The sequence below is a fragment of the Cyprinodon tularosa genome, unplaced genomic scaffold, assembly GCF_016077235.1.
Source record: "Cyprinodon tularosa strain WSP-4 unplaced genomic scaffold, ASM1607723v1 ctg577, whole genome shotgun sequence".
NCBI classification, from domain to species: Eukaryota; Metazoa; Chordata; class Actinopteri; order Cyprinodontiformes; family Cyprinodontidae; genus Cyprinodon; species Cyprinodon tularosa.
In genome coordinates this window covers 291,471-307,006 of record NW_024039315.1, presented here as the reverse complement: position 1 = coordinate 307,006, position 15,536 = coordinate 291,471, and the positions used below count along the sequence as shown (strand labels likewise).

General features: G+C 41.6%; 1 protein-coding gene across 2 annotated transcripts in view; it reads left to right on the top strand.

The window, feature by feature from the left end:
* The first annotated feature begins 1,035 nt into the window (after positions 1 to 1,035).
* The window catches only part of LOC119797251 (low-density lipoprotein receptor class A domain-containing protein 4-like), a 48,189-nt gene continuing 33,688 nt past the window's right edge, over positions 1,036 to 15,536 (top strand). For both annotated transcript variants that reach the window (XM_038306243.1, XM_038306242.1), the window contains exon 1: positions 1,036 to 1,233. In XM_038306243.1, the coding sequence (XP_038162171.1) occupies positions 1,140 to 1,233 (94 nt within the window). In that variant the 5' untranslated portion in view covers positions 1,036 to 1,139. The remainder of the gene's footprint in view (positions 1,234 to 15,536) is intronic.

The following is a 15,536-nucleotide window of genomic DNA, read 5'->3' as shown; positions in this document are numbered from 1 at the left end:
GAAACTCTCTCCCCACCCTCCCTAAATAACGCACCAAGCCAACCAGTCCTCCTCCCCCCCTCCTCATGGCTCCTGATCTGCTCTTCCACATCCATTGTCAGTTTTGGCCTGGTCGTCTGTCAGCTTTCTGTCTCAGGTCAGCCTTTTCCAAACCCCAACCACTGACACAAATTCGCATTAACAGAAATATTTACGCTTACAGAGAAAAAAAAAAAAGACTAAACCACACAAACATGCCCCTTTACCCAGACAGATAGGCCCGCACAGAACTAGGATTATCCTAATGGTGCTTTCACGTACTGTTTATTTATTCACCAATTGTGAAGTCTACTAATTTCATATTGGTGCGGTTAGTTCTGGAATTTTCATTCCAGAACTAACTGGAATTTTTACTCCAGAGTCTCTGAGTGTGTCAGGTTTTAGTCTAGTCCTTGACTTCTTCAAACAGTCGGTTACTGCTTGATTTCTTTGACAGGCAATAGATGATAATTTCCGTTTTATCATCCACAGAGCATGTAAAACAATAAACTCATTTTGTAATGACTTAAACAACCTTTATTGTCAGTTTGTATATACAGGGTGTTTATACAAAGGGAAATTTCGTTTATGAAGCTTTCCGAAGCTAGTGATTTTTAGCAGCGACTTAGCAGTGAAAAGTACCATTTATAAAGCCATAATAAATAATTTGAAAAATATTGGTCTGAATTGAAATTCTGATTGTTTCTGCGTCCTTGAAGGTAACAGCTTCTCAGAGACTGAGTCCGTCCCATGGAGAAATTTGATTGGCCGCAGCGAACGTCTTTCACTTGTGGGCGGGGCATGAGCCTTCAGCTTCTGCTCCGCACCAACAGAGCACAGACAACTGCTCTCAGCAGCGGAGGAAGGCGACGAAGAGCCATTGCCAGAGCGCATTAAGCGATGGCTCTAGCCTGAGTTTTACTTCTAATTCTCTGTCCGAGCTGCGCTGTAAAAAACATGGCGTGAGACGAGACGTGTGACAGTAAGAGCGAAGGCTGTCGGGGGAGTTTACTGCCTGGAAGTTTTTCCTCCTGTTGTTTCTCCGTCGGGGTGTCCCGACGGCGGCGGCGGAGGTGGCGGCGGCTCTCTCCCCGGAGCGGTGTCCCGATCTGCCCAGCCCCATGCAAAACGTAACGGCCCCTGGCGGCTCTGGCAACTCCAATGTCACCTGCTCCTGCAACTGCACCGCTTCCCAGCCACAGGGAATGGAGATATGTGAGTAACATTCGCTGCTCCTCTCACGGTCTCCTGGCCTTAAAAGCTACTCTCAGACTGTATTGCCCTAATGCGTTTTCTTTTACCACATAGCAACAACATATTAGACTTGATTTTTATCCAACATGGTTGAACAGCTCGGCGCAGGGCTTAATATTCCTCGCATTAAAATCTAAAAATCCTCTTTTAGGACCGGCAGTTTGTCCTCTCTGTCTGGAACAAACTTAGGCCAACTTCATGGAACCTTTACCCCTAAACTCGATAAAGATTATTGTTTTCAACATAGAAAGCTACTAAGAATGCTAACTATTCACATCACTGTGTGTTTGGTGTAAAAGCTGCATAGCATTATCATTTGCAGTTAGTTAAATTAGTTATTACTTTATAAGGAGTGTTCTTGACATGTTTCGCCCCTAAAGTGGCGCATATGCTGTGAGAAATGAGCGCACAGGGTTAAATAGTTTGCCTGTCAGCGCAGACAGGAAACGCTGGAATGGTATGTTATGTCTGTGCTCTTAGTAGCCCAGAGAGAAACTATCATTATCCTGCTGCTGGCTGCCTTCTTGATCCACTGCAGATGTTCCTGTTTATGGCCGAGGCAGGGCGTTCAGGAGAGCAGACAGGCTGCAAAGCAATGCAGAGGACACACACACACGAATTGGGGGGGGTATTTGCTGGCAGTGTGGCAGATCCACTGACAGACAAAGGCAAACAAACAGGAGAGGACCACATAGCAGACAGAGCAGACAAGGCGGGAGGATTCATAACCAGTCAGCCAGACAAGTACTGACAGAGAGGAACAGACACCTCCCCAGCCAGACAGGCGTATGTACTGACTGACTGACTGACTGACTGCCAGTCTAACACAGACAGACAGAATTACTGTGATGTGTAATTTCCATAGGTGCTGAGGCCAGAGCTGGGCAACATGAGATGAAGGCAGGATATTAGATTTTGATCTGGCAGCTGAGTGTGGTAGTGCTGACGCCACATTGTAACCAAGAACGAGTGCATCTAGTTGAGGAGCCGGTGTTCCTCAATTCTGCTGCTCCATGGTTCTGCTTGCCAGGAAAAATACACATCAACCGGCACACGAACATGTCCATCGATGCAGCAGCAGGCCTAATTAGTTCATTCAGGGATGGATGGAAGGTGGGAGGCTAAGGGATGACTTGACTTCTTCAAACAGGAAGCAGAAACTGTAGAGCTTACAGGGCTGCATGTATGTGGGTGCTTTGGGATAAATACCTTACTGGTTATTTTCAGCAAGTTTGGCTGTCTGAATGTTTCACTAGTTTGAGGCAGCTCCTTTCAAAAGTGGTTTGAAATAGTGCTGCCCTGCTGTAGTGGCCGTCTGCTTTGAAAAGAGCTCTTGTTTGTCGGCTGTGTTGTCATGCAGACTGCAGGGCTGAATAATGCAGCTCATGCTTTGATGATTTATCTGGCTAAAGAAAAGAGCTACAGTCAGTCTCATCTCTCCTTTTTTTTCTCCCTTCTTTCTTTCCCTAAGCCAGAGCGAGCCGTATCGCTTGTAAGTTTACTCTTTTCTTTCTACAAGGAAAATTGAAAGAGACCTCGAACATAGAAGGATCACAAGTCAAACAGGGTGTCACGGCCAGGGGCTGAACCCCTTCCCACACATTTGGTTTTCATGTGGGATTTGAAAGGCAGGGCTCCTGTTGGAAGCTCTCTTCCCCGGCTGTTGCTATGTTCACATTGTAGTTGAAATATAAAGGAGTCGCAAAGTCGAGCAGTTGTAGGTGAGCTTTCCTGGATGTTAACTTACACTTACGCGTCAGATGGGGAAGGCTTTTAAACTACACGCCTGCTTGCTGTGTTTTGTGAATGTTTGGTACCCACTGGGTGAGTTTACAAGCCTGTATTCAGCAAACATTTTTCACTCCAAAGCTATTTAATCTAAAATCGACACTTTCTGTTGCCTTCATTCTCTAAAGCCTTATCTTTCTGTGGGGAAATTCTGTGAGGACGTTTCTGTTTAACCCAATGCTAATTCCCTTTTCCTTTCCATTATACTTTTTTTTTCTTTATGTCTTATTGTAAAATGGATTATTGAAGACTCTTAGTAAAAAGAATCAGCAACCAAATTCAACCAAAGATCAGAGGAAATCTATCCCACAGTCAGTATCTTCAGTTTAAACGCCCTTGCTTATAAAATCATCTCTTACACAATTCTGATTGCCAACAAGTTATTTTTATGTAAAATAAATATTTTCACCTCCTACAATAAATGATAATGTTTTGCATTTTACTAGAGCTACATCAGGTTTGCAAATATCGGAAAAGGTTGCAATGAAGATTGATAATGTAAAGATTAATGATGTGACTTATGATAAACAATAAAAAAAATAAGTGTTTTTATATTTTTGGTTTGGGTTAATTGCGAACATAGAGGCAGTATAGAGAGGGAAATGTTTTCCATCTGTAAGACAGAATTTAATGAAAACATGTTCTGTTGGTAATGAGGACATTTAGTCAAAATGTTTAATGATGTCCACTTCACCATTTCTTTAAACTTTTTTAAAACAAAAACACAAATCGATTTTGGGCATCAAAACATTGAATGTAAAATACCTAAATAGAAATGAAACACTTAAGTCCTGAAAATGGCAACTAATAGCGCTAAATTGTTGTTATGGCAATAATAATAAATAGATATGACTTTTTGAATGTTCGGAAAGCTATTGAAAATGAAATTTCATCTTCTACACATTTTGAACACACTCAGAAACTAGAAGGTTTTAGCTTTCAAATAATGTAATTTGGGCTTACAGTTCCTAAGTTATTTGCTTTTTCATTTGGGTATCCTAAATAGGTGAGAATTTCCCAAAATGAGGTGGAGGTTAAGAGGTTATGTATTGGTGGGAGTGGAGCGCCTAGAGGAAGCAGCCTGCCCTGTAAGTTGTGTTATGTAGCCGATGTTGGAGTCAGCTGGCTGAGATCTCCACTCAGATCCACATGGCTTCTTGTTAACTCTGTCTAAAACTTAGGCCTTTTGGACACAGCAGTGTTTTTACGGTCAAAACAGAAAGGTAAATGTATTAGTAACTCTCCCTGTTCGTGTAAACCATTTGTTTTCTCTAAAAAGGTTGACTTCCCTTTTAGTAGTAGACCTGAAACATGCGTGGTACGACCTACAAGTGGTGCTCTGGTGCTTTTAGCCACACATGAAGACACTGCCAACTAGTGGGGGGTCAAAGAAACGACACGGTTTCTAATGTTTCTATGTGTGTTTGGTGCTCTGGGATGATAATTAAAAGTTCCTCATGTTGACAGAAATGGAACAGAGCTGTTATCAGTGGATCTTGGTCGGGGGCACAGCGTCTTAGCCAGATGTTGGTTCAGCTATTTGAAATCATGCGGTATCATCTCAGGCTGGAAATTGGAATTTCTTACTGCTTTCAGAGCCTTCTTTTTGTTAGGTGCCGTTACCAAAGTTAAGTTGAGTTCCAGACTTTATACAGTAGCCCAACAAAGCCTTGTTTTTGTTTAGAAAACTGCAAATTGGAACGGATGCATGTTTTCTATGACCTGGATGACTGAGAATCTTCACCTGCACTTGTCTTGTTCTGTGAGGTGTTGATGCGTCGAGCATAAACCAACCTCAATTCTTTATAAAAAGCAGCGGCTGATCATTATCGTAATATAAAACAGTAGTGGAACTTTTTGTTTTAACAATAACCAATCAGCTGTATTGAATGTGTTGCTCTGGCTTTAAAAAAGATGTTCCAGGAAATGTTGATGTATAAAAATAAAAAAAAAAGGGAAGCAATTTTACAATTTTGCTGCTGGGTCGTCTGGTGTTTGTGAACATTTTTTTGACGACCCTCACTGTTTAAAACCTCCTGGAGAATAAAACTCACAGTTTAAACTCTTCTTTACTTTTCTGGTCCAGGGTAACTTAAAGAAGCACCATCTGAACTTAACACAATATTAGAAAATACAGTTGGTTAGCTTAGTTCTCTCTGCTCTCCACTCCAAGCCAGCAGTGTCATCACTTGCTGCTAGGACTCCTTTTGTGTCTAGATTTTGCTCCCCCATCACACTCACAGCCACAGTCCAGACCTACTCCCCGAGTTCCCAAAATGCCCCTGGGACTGGGACAGATTTGTATTTTTAGTGTGTTGGAAGACAGGCCATCCGTCAAGTACCGGTAAGTGTATGACGGGGATGGCTGTAGGAGGATAGAGGTGGGGGGGAGGGTCTAGTAGTCTGATGTCTCGGTCAGCATCTATTTACACACATTTGGGCTGTCTGGGATGTTAAAGAGCTCCTTTCTTCTGACTCCATGTCTGTAGGCATGGATTGGAGCTATTACAGTCAAATAAGATGCTGTTTTCCAAACATGCTGGCAGACAGTACAAAGGCAGCTTTTACCCCCCCTTGTTGTTGACCTGTTTTTTTTATTTTTTTTATTTTTTACATACAGACAAATCAAATGATTGGCATGCTTATTAGCTTCCATGAACCTCTCTGCTTTGAAATTTACAAACGGTGCAGAGCATCGAATGAAACAATACAAGCTCAAAAGGATAAAAAAACAACAAATGCTGTACCACCCGCTGTTTTTCTCTTAATCCGTTTGTTTATGTGAGCAGGAACACCCAGACAGGAATAATGGCATGTCTCTTCAAGTGGTTAGTAGGGTTTTCCCTGGATTTCAGGGGGCTTACATGGAAAACAATCCTGTGACGTGGCACTGCTTCTGGGGCTGTTTAAAAGCCTCTGTGATCATTTCAGTACAGGACCTGAAATGCTTTAAGCAGCATCTCAAAATCGCTTTTTTGGAGAATTATCAGAAGCCAACCGTTTTCTAATGATTTACAAGGAAATATTTAGCATTAGTCCATGAAGGTCAAATGGCCGCAGCAGATGAGTAGACACGGTCAGAATATCTGATTGTTTAGCAAATTCTTTAAACATAGAGACTAAAATATGAAATTATTACATACTGTTCTATAAATTATGTTTTTTTTTAACTAAGAATAATTTCATTTGAATGTGCTTTACTGGAGGCATCCATGTTTGTCAAAGAACACTACTGCCACCTGCTGGTTTGTGACGTCACGGTGCGGTATCGGCTGTTGATCAAGTCCCATTGCTGTATCTGGTGTTTGTCACAACGCGCTATTATCCAAGTCATCTTTAAAAACAGTCTTCTTCCAAATGTTGGCTACATATTACGTGTTTTTTCTCTGGCCAGAAGATCAATGGCAAATCCTCCCTCTTCAAGTTGGCAATCCAACGACGAACCTGTCCGTGGAGGATCAGGAATCTGAGATGTGGAATAACTTTTTTTCCACTTTTACCCGATGTATTCCAACATCCAACTGCCATGTACGAGGCATTGTCAGTTTAACTATAGCTCTGGTGGATTTCAATGGTGAAGTAGGATCTACTATTGTGGTAAACCTGCCTGTAAAAATCATAAAGACTTAAGTAAACATCTACTGTGTGATTTCTTTTATGTTATGTCGCTGGCTGAGCATAATGGGATGAAATGCTAAAGCGATGCCACTACAATTCCCACTGGTGAGTGGGGTGGCGATTAGGGTAGCCAGTAGGATCCACTGTTGGTGCCACTGCACAGCATAGAGCTAAACAGACAGAATTGTAGAGGCTTATTACTGCATGTGTAACAATAGAGCAGGTATTGAACGGCACTGGTTTGAATTACAGAGAAGAACGAGAAAACAGTTGTTAAATGAAGGATAGTTACCATGTTTTCATGACTATTAGGCGCATATAAGCGTCTTTTTTTTCCCCTCAAAATGTGCGGCGCGCCCTATGGTGTGGTGCGCCCTATGTGACCACCATGAGAACATTAAAGGGGGAAGTGTGGGCATGGATTGTGTATAAAAGAACAGGTATGTGCTTTATGCAGAACTCCTCATTGAGGAGATGAAAGAGTGGCTGAAGGAGGTGAATGTAAGGAGACCAGGTGGTTTTTTCCACGCATCACCATCGCTGTTAATCTGTGACTCCATGCGTGCCCATCTCACAGCCGATGTGAAAAATATGGTGAAACAAATGAACGCTGTGCTTGCTGTTATTCTGGGAGGTCTGACAAAGGGACTTCAACCGCTCGACATCGGTGTGAACCGGCCGTTTAAAGTAATGCTACGTTCACACATCTGCTGCTTCATTTTTGCTGCTTGTACCAGTTAGTTCTGACGCGCAGCTGAAGCAGCTTTGCTGCTCTAGCTAGCTGTGCGGTGCAAAAGTGTGTCTGACGCGCGTTGGGCGGAGCTACTCTATTTCTGTGTTTTAAAAGGATATAATTATTATTTTATAATACTCTGATGAGAAGTTGTCCTTCTCACTGTGAAGAAGTTGTGAGTTGAATTTTTTGCCCTTTGGTTTGGATGCAGTCTGTGCCTTAGTTGGTTCCCTCTAGATGCTAAAATATCACAGGATGATGAACATACAAAAAAAAAAAACCTGCACAATCGTGATGGAAAACATATTTTAGGAATTTAGAAAAAACACACCTCCATAAGATAAGAGTTTTATCTACAGCTCCTCTCATATCTCTGCTCGGGTGCATTTCTGTTCTGTTTCTACTGATGGCCATCTTGATTACGTCTGTAAATATAGCAATTTTTTTTTTTTTTTATTTGGGACACATTTTGGAGATCTAGAAAAGTATAACTGTAATAAACCCTAAACATTGCGCACATCATTGGGGCTGTTGTTATTGTCCAGGAGATTTTTGAATGAAAGGGTTTTTTGGCTTTTCTTTTTCCACCAGACGTAGGAACCACAGGAAGATTTCAGAGATGCTGAGACTTTTGGAAACTATATCTTCCTTTGAACTGCAGGTCACACTGGTGCGAGCTCAGACCGAGAGAGACAAGATCATGCTCAGTTGAGTTTAAGGCTGTTAGAGATTTTAATGCAGGTGCTTTATATCTGTCGTCATCCTCTCAGGCCATGTAGTAAAATCAATGTTTCACAGCCAAACTGGGTTTTCAGTACCTTGTACCAAAATGTATGCTTGACACCTGGTGGTTTCCTATCAAATATTTTTTGTGCAACTTTTTCGTTTTCTCTGCTCCTCTTTGATCAATAGCAATGCAGCCCCTTCCTGTTTCAGGGTTTTTGTGTGTATATTTTCTACAAGTTCTATTCCAAGTCCAGACAGACTAATCAGACAGTGGTGTCTGATACGTACCTCCCACCCCCATCTCCCTCAGTCACCACCTCCTCCTCCTCCCTTCGTCAGCCACCAGCTGACCCCAATCAGGCTCAGGGCCTTCCCTATTGTCTGGCTTGGGATAGGGGAACACTCACTTTTACACAGACATACGCACACAGACTCAGACATGGGTCAGGAAGATAAGAGGCTGTCTGGTCTGGTCTTGCCTTCTGTGCCGTCTCCCTGCCCCCCAACCATAACACAGCATTTCTTCCTGTTTCCATCTCTCTCTTTGCTATCTGATGCTTGTAATGCAAACTGTTTTGAAGCAGTCGGTTTAGTCAGATTCTCATAAAAAACATCAGGGCTAATCAGGATGACTTGAGATATGTTATTATGGCTGTAAATATTCTGATCTGTGGACAAAATGTCTTGTAAACATGCCAGTCTAAAGATCTCCATCAAATTTGGCTCAGTTGAAATGAAATACAGTAGCAACCATTCAAAATGGCCCTTCCCAGTCAAACGGCAGCCGAATGGCAGACAGCTTCCCTCCAACTTTAGGCCAAATCCCGTCCAACTACCAGCCACTGGAGTGATTCCCTCTTGCATATTTCTTTTTACTCTGACCAGTTTACTCCACCCTTTCACGAAATTACATGGTCTGACCATGAGAAGGCTGTTCTCTTTAGATCTTAATGTCCACAAATCATGACAGAAACAATATTTTAATACAAATATTGATGTTTAAAAAGGAATTGTTGTGGACCAGCCAAGGACCCATCAAGGAAAGTGGGGAAATGATGATTCTCTATCCGAACGGAGTGTATTTAAACACCCGTTCTGATTAAGCTGACTCATCCTGCCTTAGAACCAGGATTGGGTCTATTCTGATTGCCCACAACACTTAGAACCACCTTTGTGGAAGTACAAGTTCTTCTGGAGCTGACTGAGGGAAATCTTTCATCTCTGCACATCAAAGTTCCTCTATTCAGATGAAAGCCCACTGCACCTAAACAAATTTTTTGTAAATATACTAACTGCATACTTTATAACCAACACAGTACAAAACATATCCGCTGGGGCACTGGCTGCCGATGCATCCGTGCCTGAAAGTAGCTTTTGGCAAACTGACCATTTTCAAAGATGAAAAACACAACTTGGAGGGAATTGGAGAAAAGCATGACATTAGATTATGTGCTGACTTATATTGTTCAACTAAATGTTGTTTGTAGGGCTGCAACTAACAGTTATTTAGCAAATTGATGAATCTGTCAATTATTTGCTAGATTGATCAATTAATAATCAGATAGCCAAAGGTTCATTAAAGAAGATTTTTGATTAAATGAAACCAGGTGAAACTAAAACTATATATATATATATATATATATATATATATATATATATATATCGGTGGATTGTAATTATTTTAAATGATCCGCGGAAACCCTGGATCATTTCCGTATGTGTTGCTGCTTTGAATTTAATCATCTGGCGCATGATCTCTACCATCTCCAAGGGAGAGAGAGGGGAGCGGACGAAGCCACAGTGGGGGCTGTAGGCTTTGCTTTGAGCAGCCGGTCTGGTGCGGAGCGGGGGTTGCTGACGGAGTATGAGGGATTTCGGGGTTAGCATGACATGTTGGTCATGTTGCTGTTAGCATAAACAAAACGTGTTGCACAATGCTTGCACACTGTTGCACTTTTATCCACAACTTTCTTTCCGCCGTCATCGTAGGTCACTCTAAATGCAAAGCGGTCCCATACAGCAGACCTAAAGTGCTGCTGGCACGTCTTCCAACTCCTGTTCTTTCCCACTCGCCATTTTTTTCCCTGCTACACCCGGCTACGCTGCTCCACTTCTTCTTCTTCTTGTATACTACTGGTGGTTGGCTTTGGTCGCAGTACCGCCACCTTCTGCTCAGGAGTGTAAACGCTTCGCCTATGAGAAAAAGGAGCAGCGCATGATCCAACGAAACACACGCGAACCTGAACCGAGACAGTCGAACCGAACGGTTCTGACGGTTTTCATAAATTGTCCCATGCCTAAAATATATATATACACTATATTGCCAAAAGTATTTGCTCACCCATCCAAATTATTGGAATCAGGTGTTCCAATCACTTCCATGGCCACAGGTGTATAAATTCAAGCACCTAGGCATGCAGACTGTTTTTACAAACATTTGTGAAAGAATGGGTCGCTCTCAGGAGCTCAGTGAATTCCAGCGTGGAACTGTGATAGGATGCCACCTGTGCAACAAATCCAGTCGTGAAATTTCCTCGCTCCTAAATATTCCACAGTCAACTGTCAGCTGTATTATAAGAAAATGGAAGTGTTTGGGAACGACAGCAACTCAGCCACGAAGTGGTAGGCCACGTAAACTGACGGAGCGGGGTCAGCGGATGCTGAAGCGCATAGTGCGAAGAGGTCGCCAACTTTCTGCAGAGTCAATCACTACAGACCTCCAAACTTCATGTGGCCTTCAGATTAGCTCAAGAACAGTGCGCAGAGAGCTTCATGGAATGGGTTTCCATGGTCGAGCAGCTGCATCCAAGCCATACATCACCAAGTGCAATGCAAAGCGTCGGATGCGGTGGTGTAAAGCACGCCGCCACTGGACTCTAGAGCAGTGGAGACGCGTTCTCTGGAGTGACGAATCGCGCTTCTCCATCTGGCAATCTGATGGACGGGTCTGGGTTTGGCGGTTGCCAGGAGAACGGTACTTGTCTGACTGCATTGTGCCAAGTGTAAAGTTTGGTGGAGGGGGGATTATGGTGTGGGGTTGTTTTTCAGGAGCTGGGCTTGGCCCCTTAGTTCCAGTGAAAGGAACTCTGAATGCTTCAGCATACCAAGACATTTTGGACAATTCCATGCTCCCAACTTTGTGGGAACAGTTTGGAGCTGGCCCCTTCCTCTTCCAACATGACTGTGCACCAGTGCACAAAGCAAGGTCCATAAAGACATGGATGACAGAGTCTGGTGTGGATGAACTTGACTGGCCTGCACAGAGTCCTGACCTCAACCCGATAGAACACCTTTGGGATGAATTAGAGCGGAGACTGAGAGCCAGGCCTTCTCGTCCAACATCAGTGTGCGACCTCACAAATGCGCTTCTGGAAGAATGGTCAAAAATTCCCATAAACACACTCCTAAACCTTGTGGACAGCCTTCCCAGAAGAGTTGAAGCTGTTCTAGCTGCAAAGGGTGGACCGACGTCATATTGAACCCTATGGATTAGGAACGGGATGTCACTTAAGCTCATATGTGAGTCAAGGCAGGTGAGCAAATACTTTTGGCAATATAGTGTATATATATATATATATATATATATATATATATATATATATATATATATATATATATATATATATATATATATATATATATATATATATATATATATATATTACCATTTCAATTTAAATAATCCTTTAAGTGGGTCGCTCTGTCAGCTAAACATATATTTTACAGTCTCTATACTCTAGTTATTGATTTCTTGATTACAAAATTAGTTGATTGTGTCAATAATGGAATAATCCAGATTAATCCAATTAATCGTTTTCATCCTTACTTGTGTGTAAATATCAAGTGTTCACCATGAAGCTGGTTGTCATTTAAAAATGGATCCCTCTGGATCAAAGAAAGTCATCATTGACCTCTTTTTGTTAGTTAACTTAGGACATCTAGAACGCATGGACACGGATATCGGCGGCAAAATTTCTGTCACTCTCCTCGACCCAGATGAGAGCCTACTGGAGGCTTGCATGTCTCCTACCTAGTGTTGCTAATGATAATTAGGTCTCCTAGTCTGTGCAGCATGGAGATCCTGTGTGTAAATTATTAATATAGGTCATAGTCACAGCACCCAGCTTGGCCCAGCCCAGTGTGTCCCAGCACTATTACAGTACACGGCCCCTGCTTACCCTCTGCTTACCCACAGCCTGCTCCATCTGTCAGCCAGATTAACTTAGCGGATCACAAACACTGATGTCTGCACTGGGTGTGGATTCCAAATGGGGACTTCACCAAGAACTGTTGGATAGCTCTCCTCCCGTAGTAGACTGTAAATGTGAACTAGCGGGCTTAAATATCAAGGAGCTGGATCACATGACAGGGTGGTGTTGGACTCAGAGGGACACAGAGGGCCTCTCACAGCCCTGAACAGCCAAGTGCTGCACTGTAGGGTGTTTAAAGCATCTATTTTTTTAAAGGGTCTCCTGAAATCAATACTAAAGCATGGCCACAATCTCACCTCTGTCCTCTTGACACCAGGGACACCCTCCCCCTTCGCTCACATTCCATTTTCAAATTGTACAGGTATATTACAATATCCAATATTCCTCATTTCCTCCAGCATCTTATATAAATGCAATAATTGTTAAGACTTCTTATGAGAATATATCATGATTTAAAAAATCCTTTTGACTAGATAGAAGATTGTAACATGGACAACTTTTGCAGTGCACACGTGCAAACGTTTGTATTTCTATCCAGATTAACCAGGTGCTTTTAATGCTTTTTACTAATATTAAGCTAGACAAACATTGCAGGGTCAGTGACACTATCATTACTTTCTGTGAATTAATCATAAATCCAGATGTAGTCATAAAAAGTACTCAAATGACTAGGGGTGTAAATAATAATGGTTTTGTATCGATGCATCGATCCAACAGCCGATGCATTGACAGGTGTGCAAGAGTATCGATTCATGTTTTCTTTTTCTTTCCTCCGGTCTATTTTTATCCATTTGCTCCTGGACGTAAGTCTGACTCCTGTGCTGCGGTGGCGCTTAACCTATTTTGCCCTCCTATCTTGCGTCCTTTAGCCACTACCCTCTTTCCACATGCACACACACACACAACCTCGTAAACAGAAGGCAGGACAGACGTGATGGAGGAAAAAGAAGATGATGCATCTTGAGTAACGAAAATAATCGAATCGTTGGGTCAGGAAATTGATACTGAATCGAATCGCTATGATGTGTGTGACTTACACCCCTAAAAATGACTACAATAAATGTCAAATAATGAAGTAATGTGTGGAAAAATATCCCTATCCCATAATTCCATAGCTTCCATCAGTGCCTGGGTAGGGACGTTTTGTCTGTATAGGAACTTTCCACTCTCCTCTCTGCAGCGTTGCCTCAGGTCATTGGGTTTTGGAACCATTTACATGAGCATTCCCACCACAGTGTCAGGTGGAGGAGTGGACTTTGACTGAACCAACACCTTAGAACAATCTGAGTCTGGACTGCTGGAAGCCTCTATCTCCATGACAAACAGAAACCCAAAATGTGAAAAGTGTAATCGTTTGTCAGTTATACTACTGTGCAAACCTCAGATGATCTTTCTTTTGTTCTCTCGACCCTTCTAACCAAAACACGCTGGTTCAGAGGCTTGTAGAGCAGGGGAGGTTCTAGTTTGGATTTTGTCTTTCTTTGTAGGGCGTCTTCTTCTAAATATTTTCCAATTGTAAATAACCTCTTCATTGCTGGACTTAATAAGAAAACCTTAGAAACTTTCCATATAGATGGGCGACAATAACGCTTTAATGATTATAACTGCTGATGTTATCCCCCTTTGCCTGTTAATACCCGGGGAACTGAAGATTATTTTCTGAGCAGTTTTCATGGTACAGACACAACCCTTCCACAAAGATTTCCTTTTTTGCATCAAAGTAAAACGGTGTAATGAAATGCGTAGGTGTGATTATTTATAAATGTATAATACAGTAGCCTGGGAAATTACACCTTATAAACACATTGAATTTAGGGCTCCACCAATCGATTATTTTTCAATTAAGATTTTTATTAAAATTGAAATTTCGTAGTAAAGAAAAATTTGTAATATAAAAAAAAATGTAGACTATTAAAACAATCTATTAATCACGATTAATAGTTTTAGGCCTAATAGAACATTGAAGGTGTAAAAATAAGGTTATGGATTAATAAAGATGCAATGCAATGTTACACCGTTACAGTTAAGCTTAAAGTTGATTCCCGCTCTGCCCCTCATCACCGTCAGACAAGACGCTGTCAGTGACGGTAAGTTGCGTCTTTGCCTTTAGACAAAGATGGTGGTACAACTTTGGATGAAGACGTCAGCTAAGCTAGGTGGGCGTGGCCACTTTTATTGTTGGACTTAAGAAATTATGTTAACATGTCAGGACTCAACAGTAGTAGGATAGGAGAGAATATCACTGTTGATGTGTTGGAAATGTATGTTTTATGTTAAAGATTGTTGCGTTGTCAGCTGTGCTGCTTCCATCAACTCCTTTGTTTATAGATGTTCGAGTTCGGCCTGTTTTTCCTGGAAGGGGGCCGCCTGTGGATCTAGTTGACAGTTACCTTTTGTATCTCTGCTTCTTTTTCTGTGTCTGCTTCTGTCTCCTTTCTGAACCCTGGTTGGCCTCAGCAGATAACCGCTCACACTGAGTCTGGTTCTGTTTAAAGGGAGTTTTTCCTCTCCACCGTCACTACCAGCATGCTTACTGTGAGGAATTGCCTTCGAGTCAATGAGTCGATGCAATCAGCTGGTTTTCCTTAGATAGAAAGCTTTGAATCAATCTGACTGGATGATCTGGGAGATCTGTAAAGTGCCTCGAGATGACATGTGCTGTGAATTGGTGCTATATAAATACACTGAATTGAAATAAATTAAATGTTACAAATTGTTATATTGAATAATTTGAATGATGAATTCCAATCATCATATGATTTACATTCAATTCAGTTTATTTATATAACGCAAATTCACAACACAAGTCATCTCAAGGCACTTTATAGTTCAACCAGATCATCCAGTCAAATTGAATCAAAGTTTTCTATCTAAGGAAAACCAGTTGATTGCATTGACTCATTGACTCAAATACAATCCCGCACACAAAGCATGCTTGTATAGATACATATATAGAGTTATGGCAGAAAATTTATTCAATTTTAAGAGTTAACATTTCAGTTTATTTGATTGGTTTGAGGCATTTTTTTTATTTTTAAATCAAGTTGAAATATAAAAAAAAATGTCAAAGATGTCAAAGAAGATGTCAAATTCACTTTTAAAACCTTTTATTTAAATAAATGTTTAAAAAATAAGTGAAATACCATGTTTGCCTCATCTGTATTTTATATCTATGGAGGCTGCCTGTG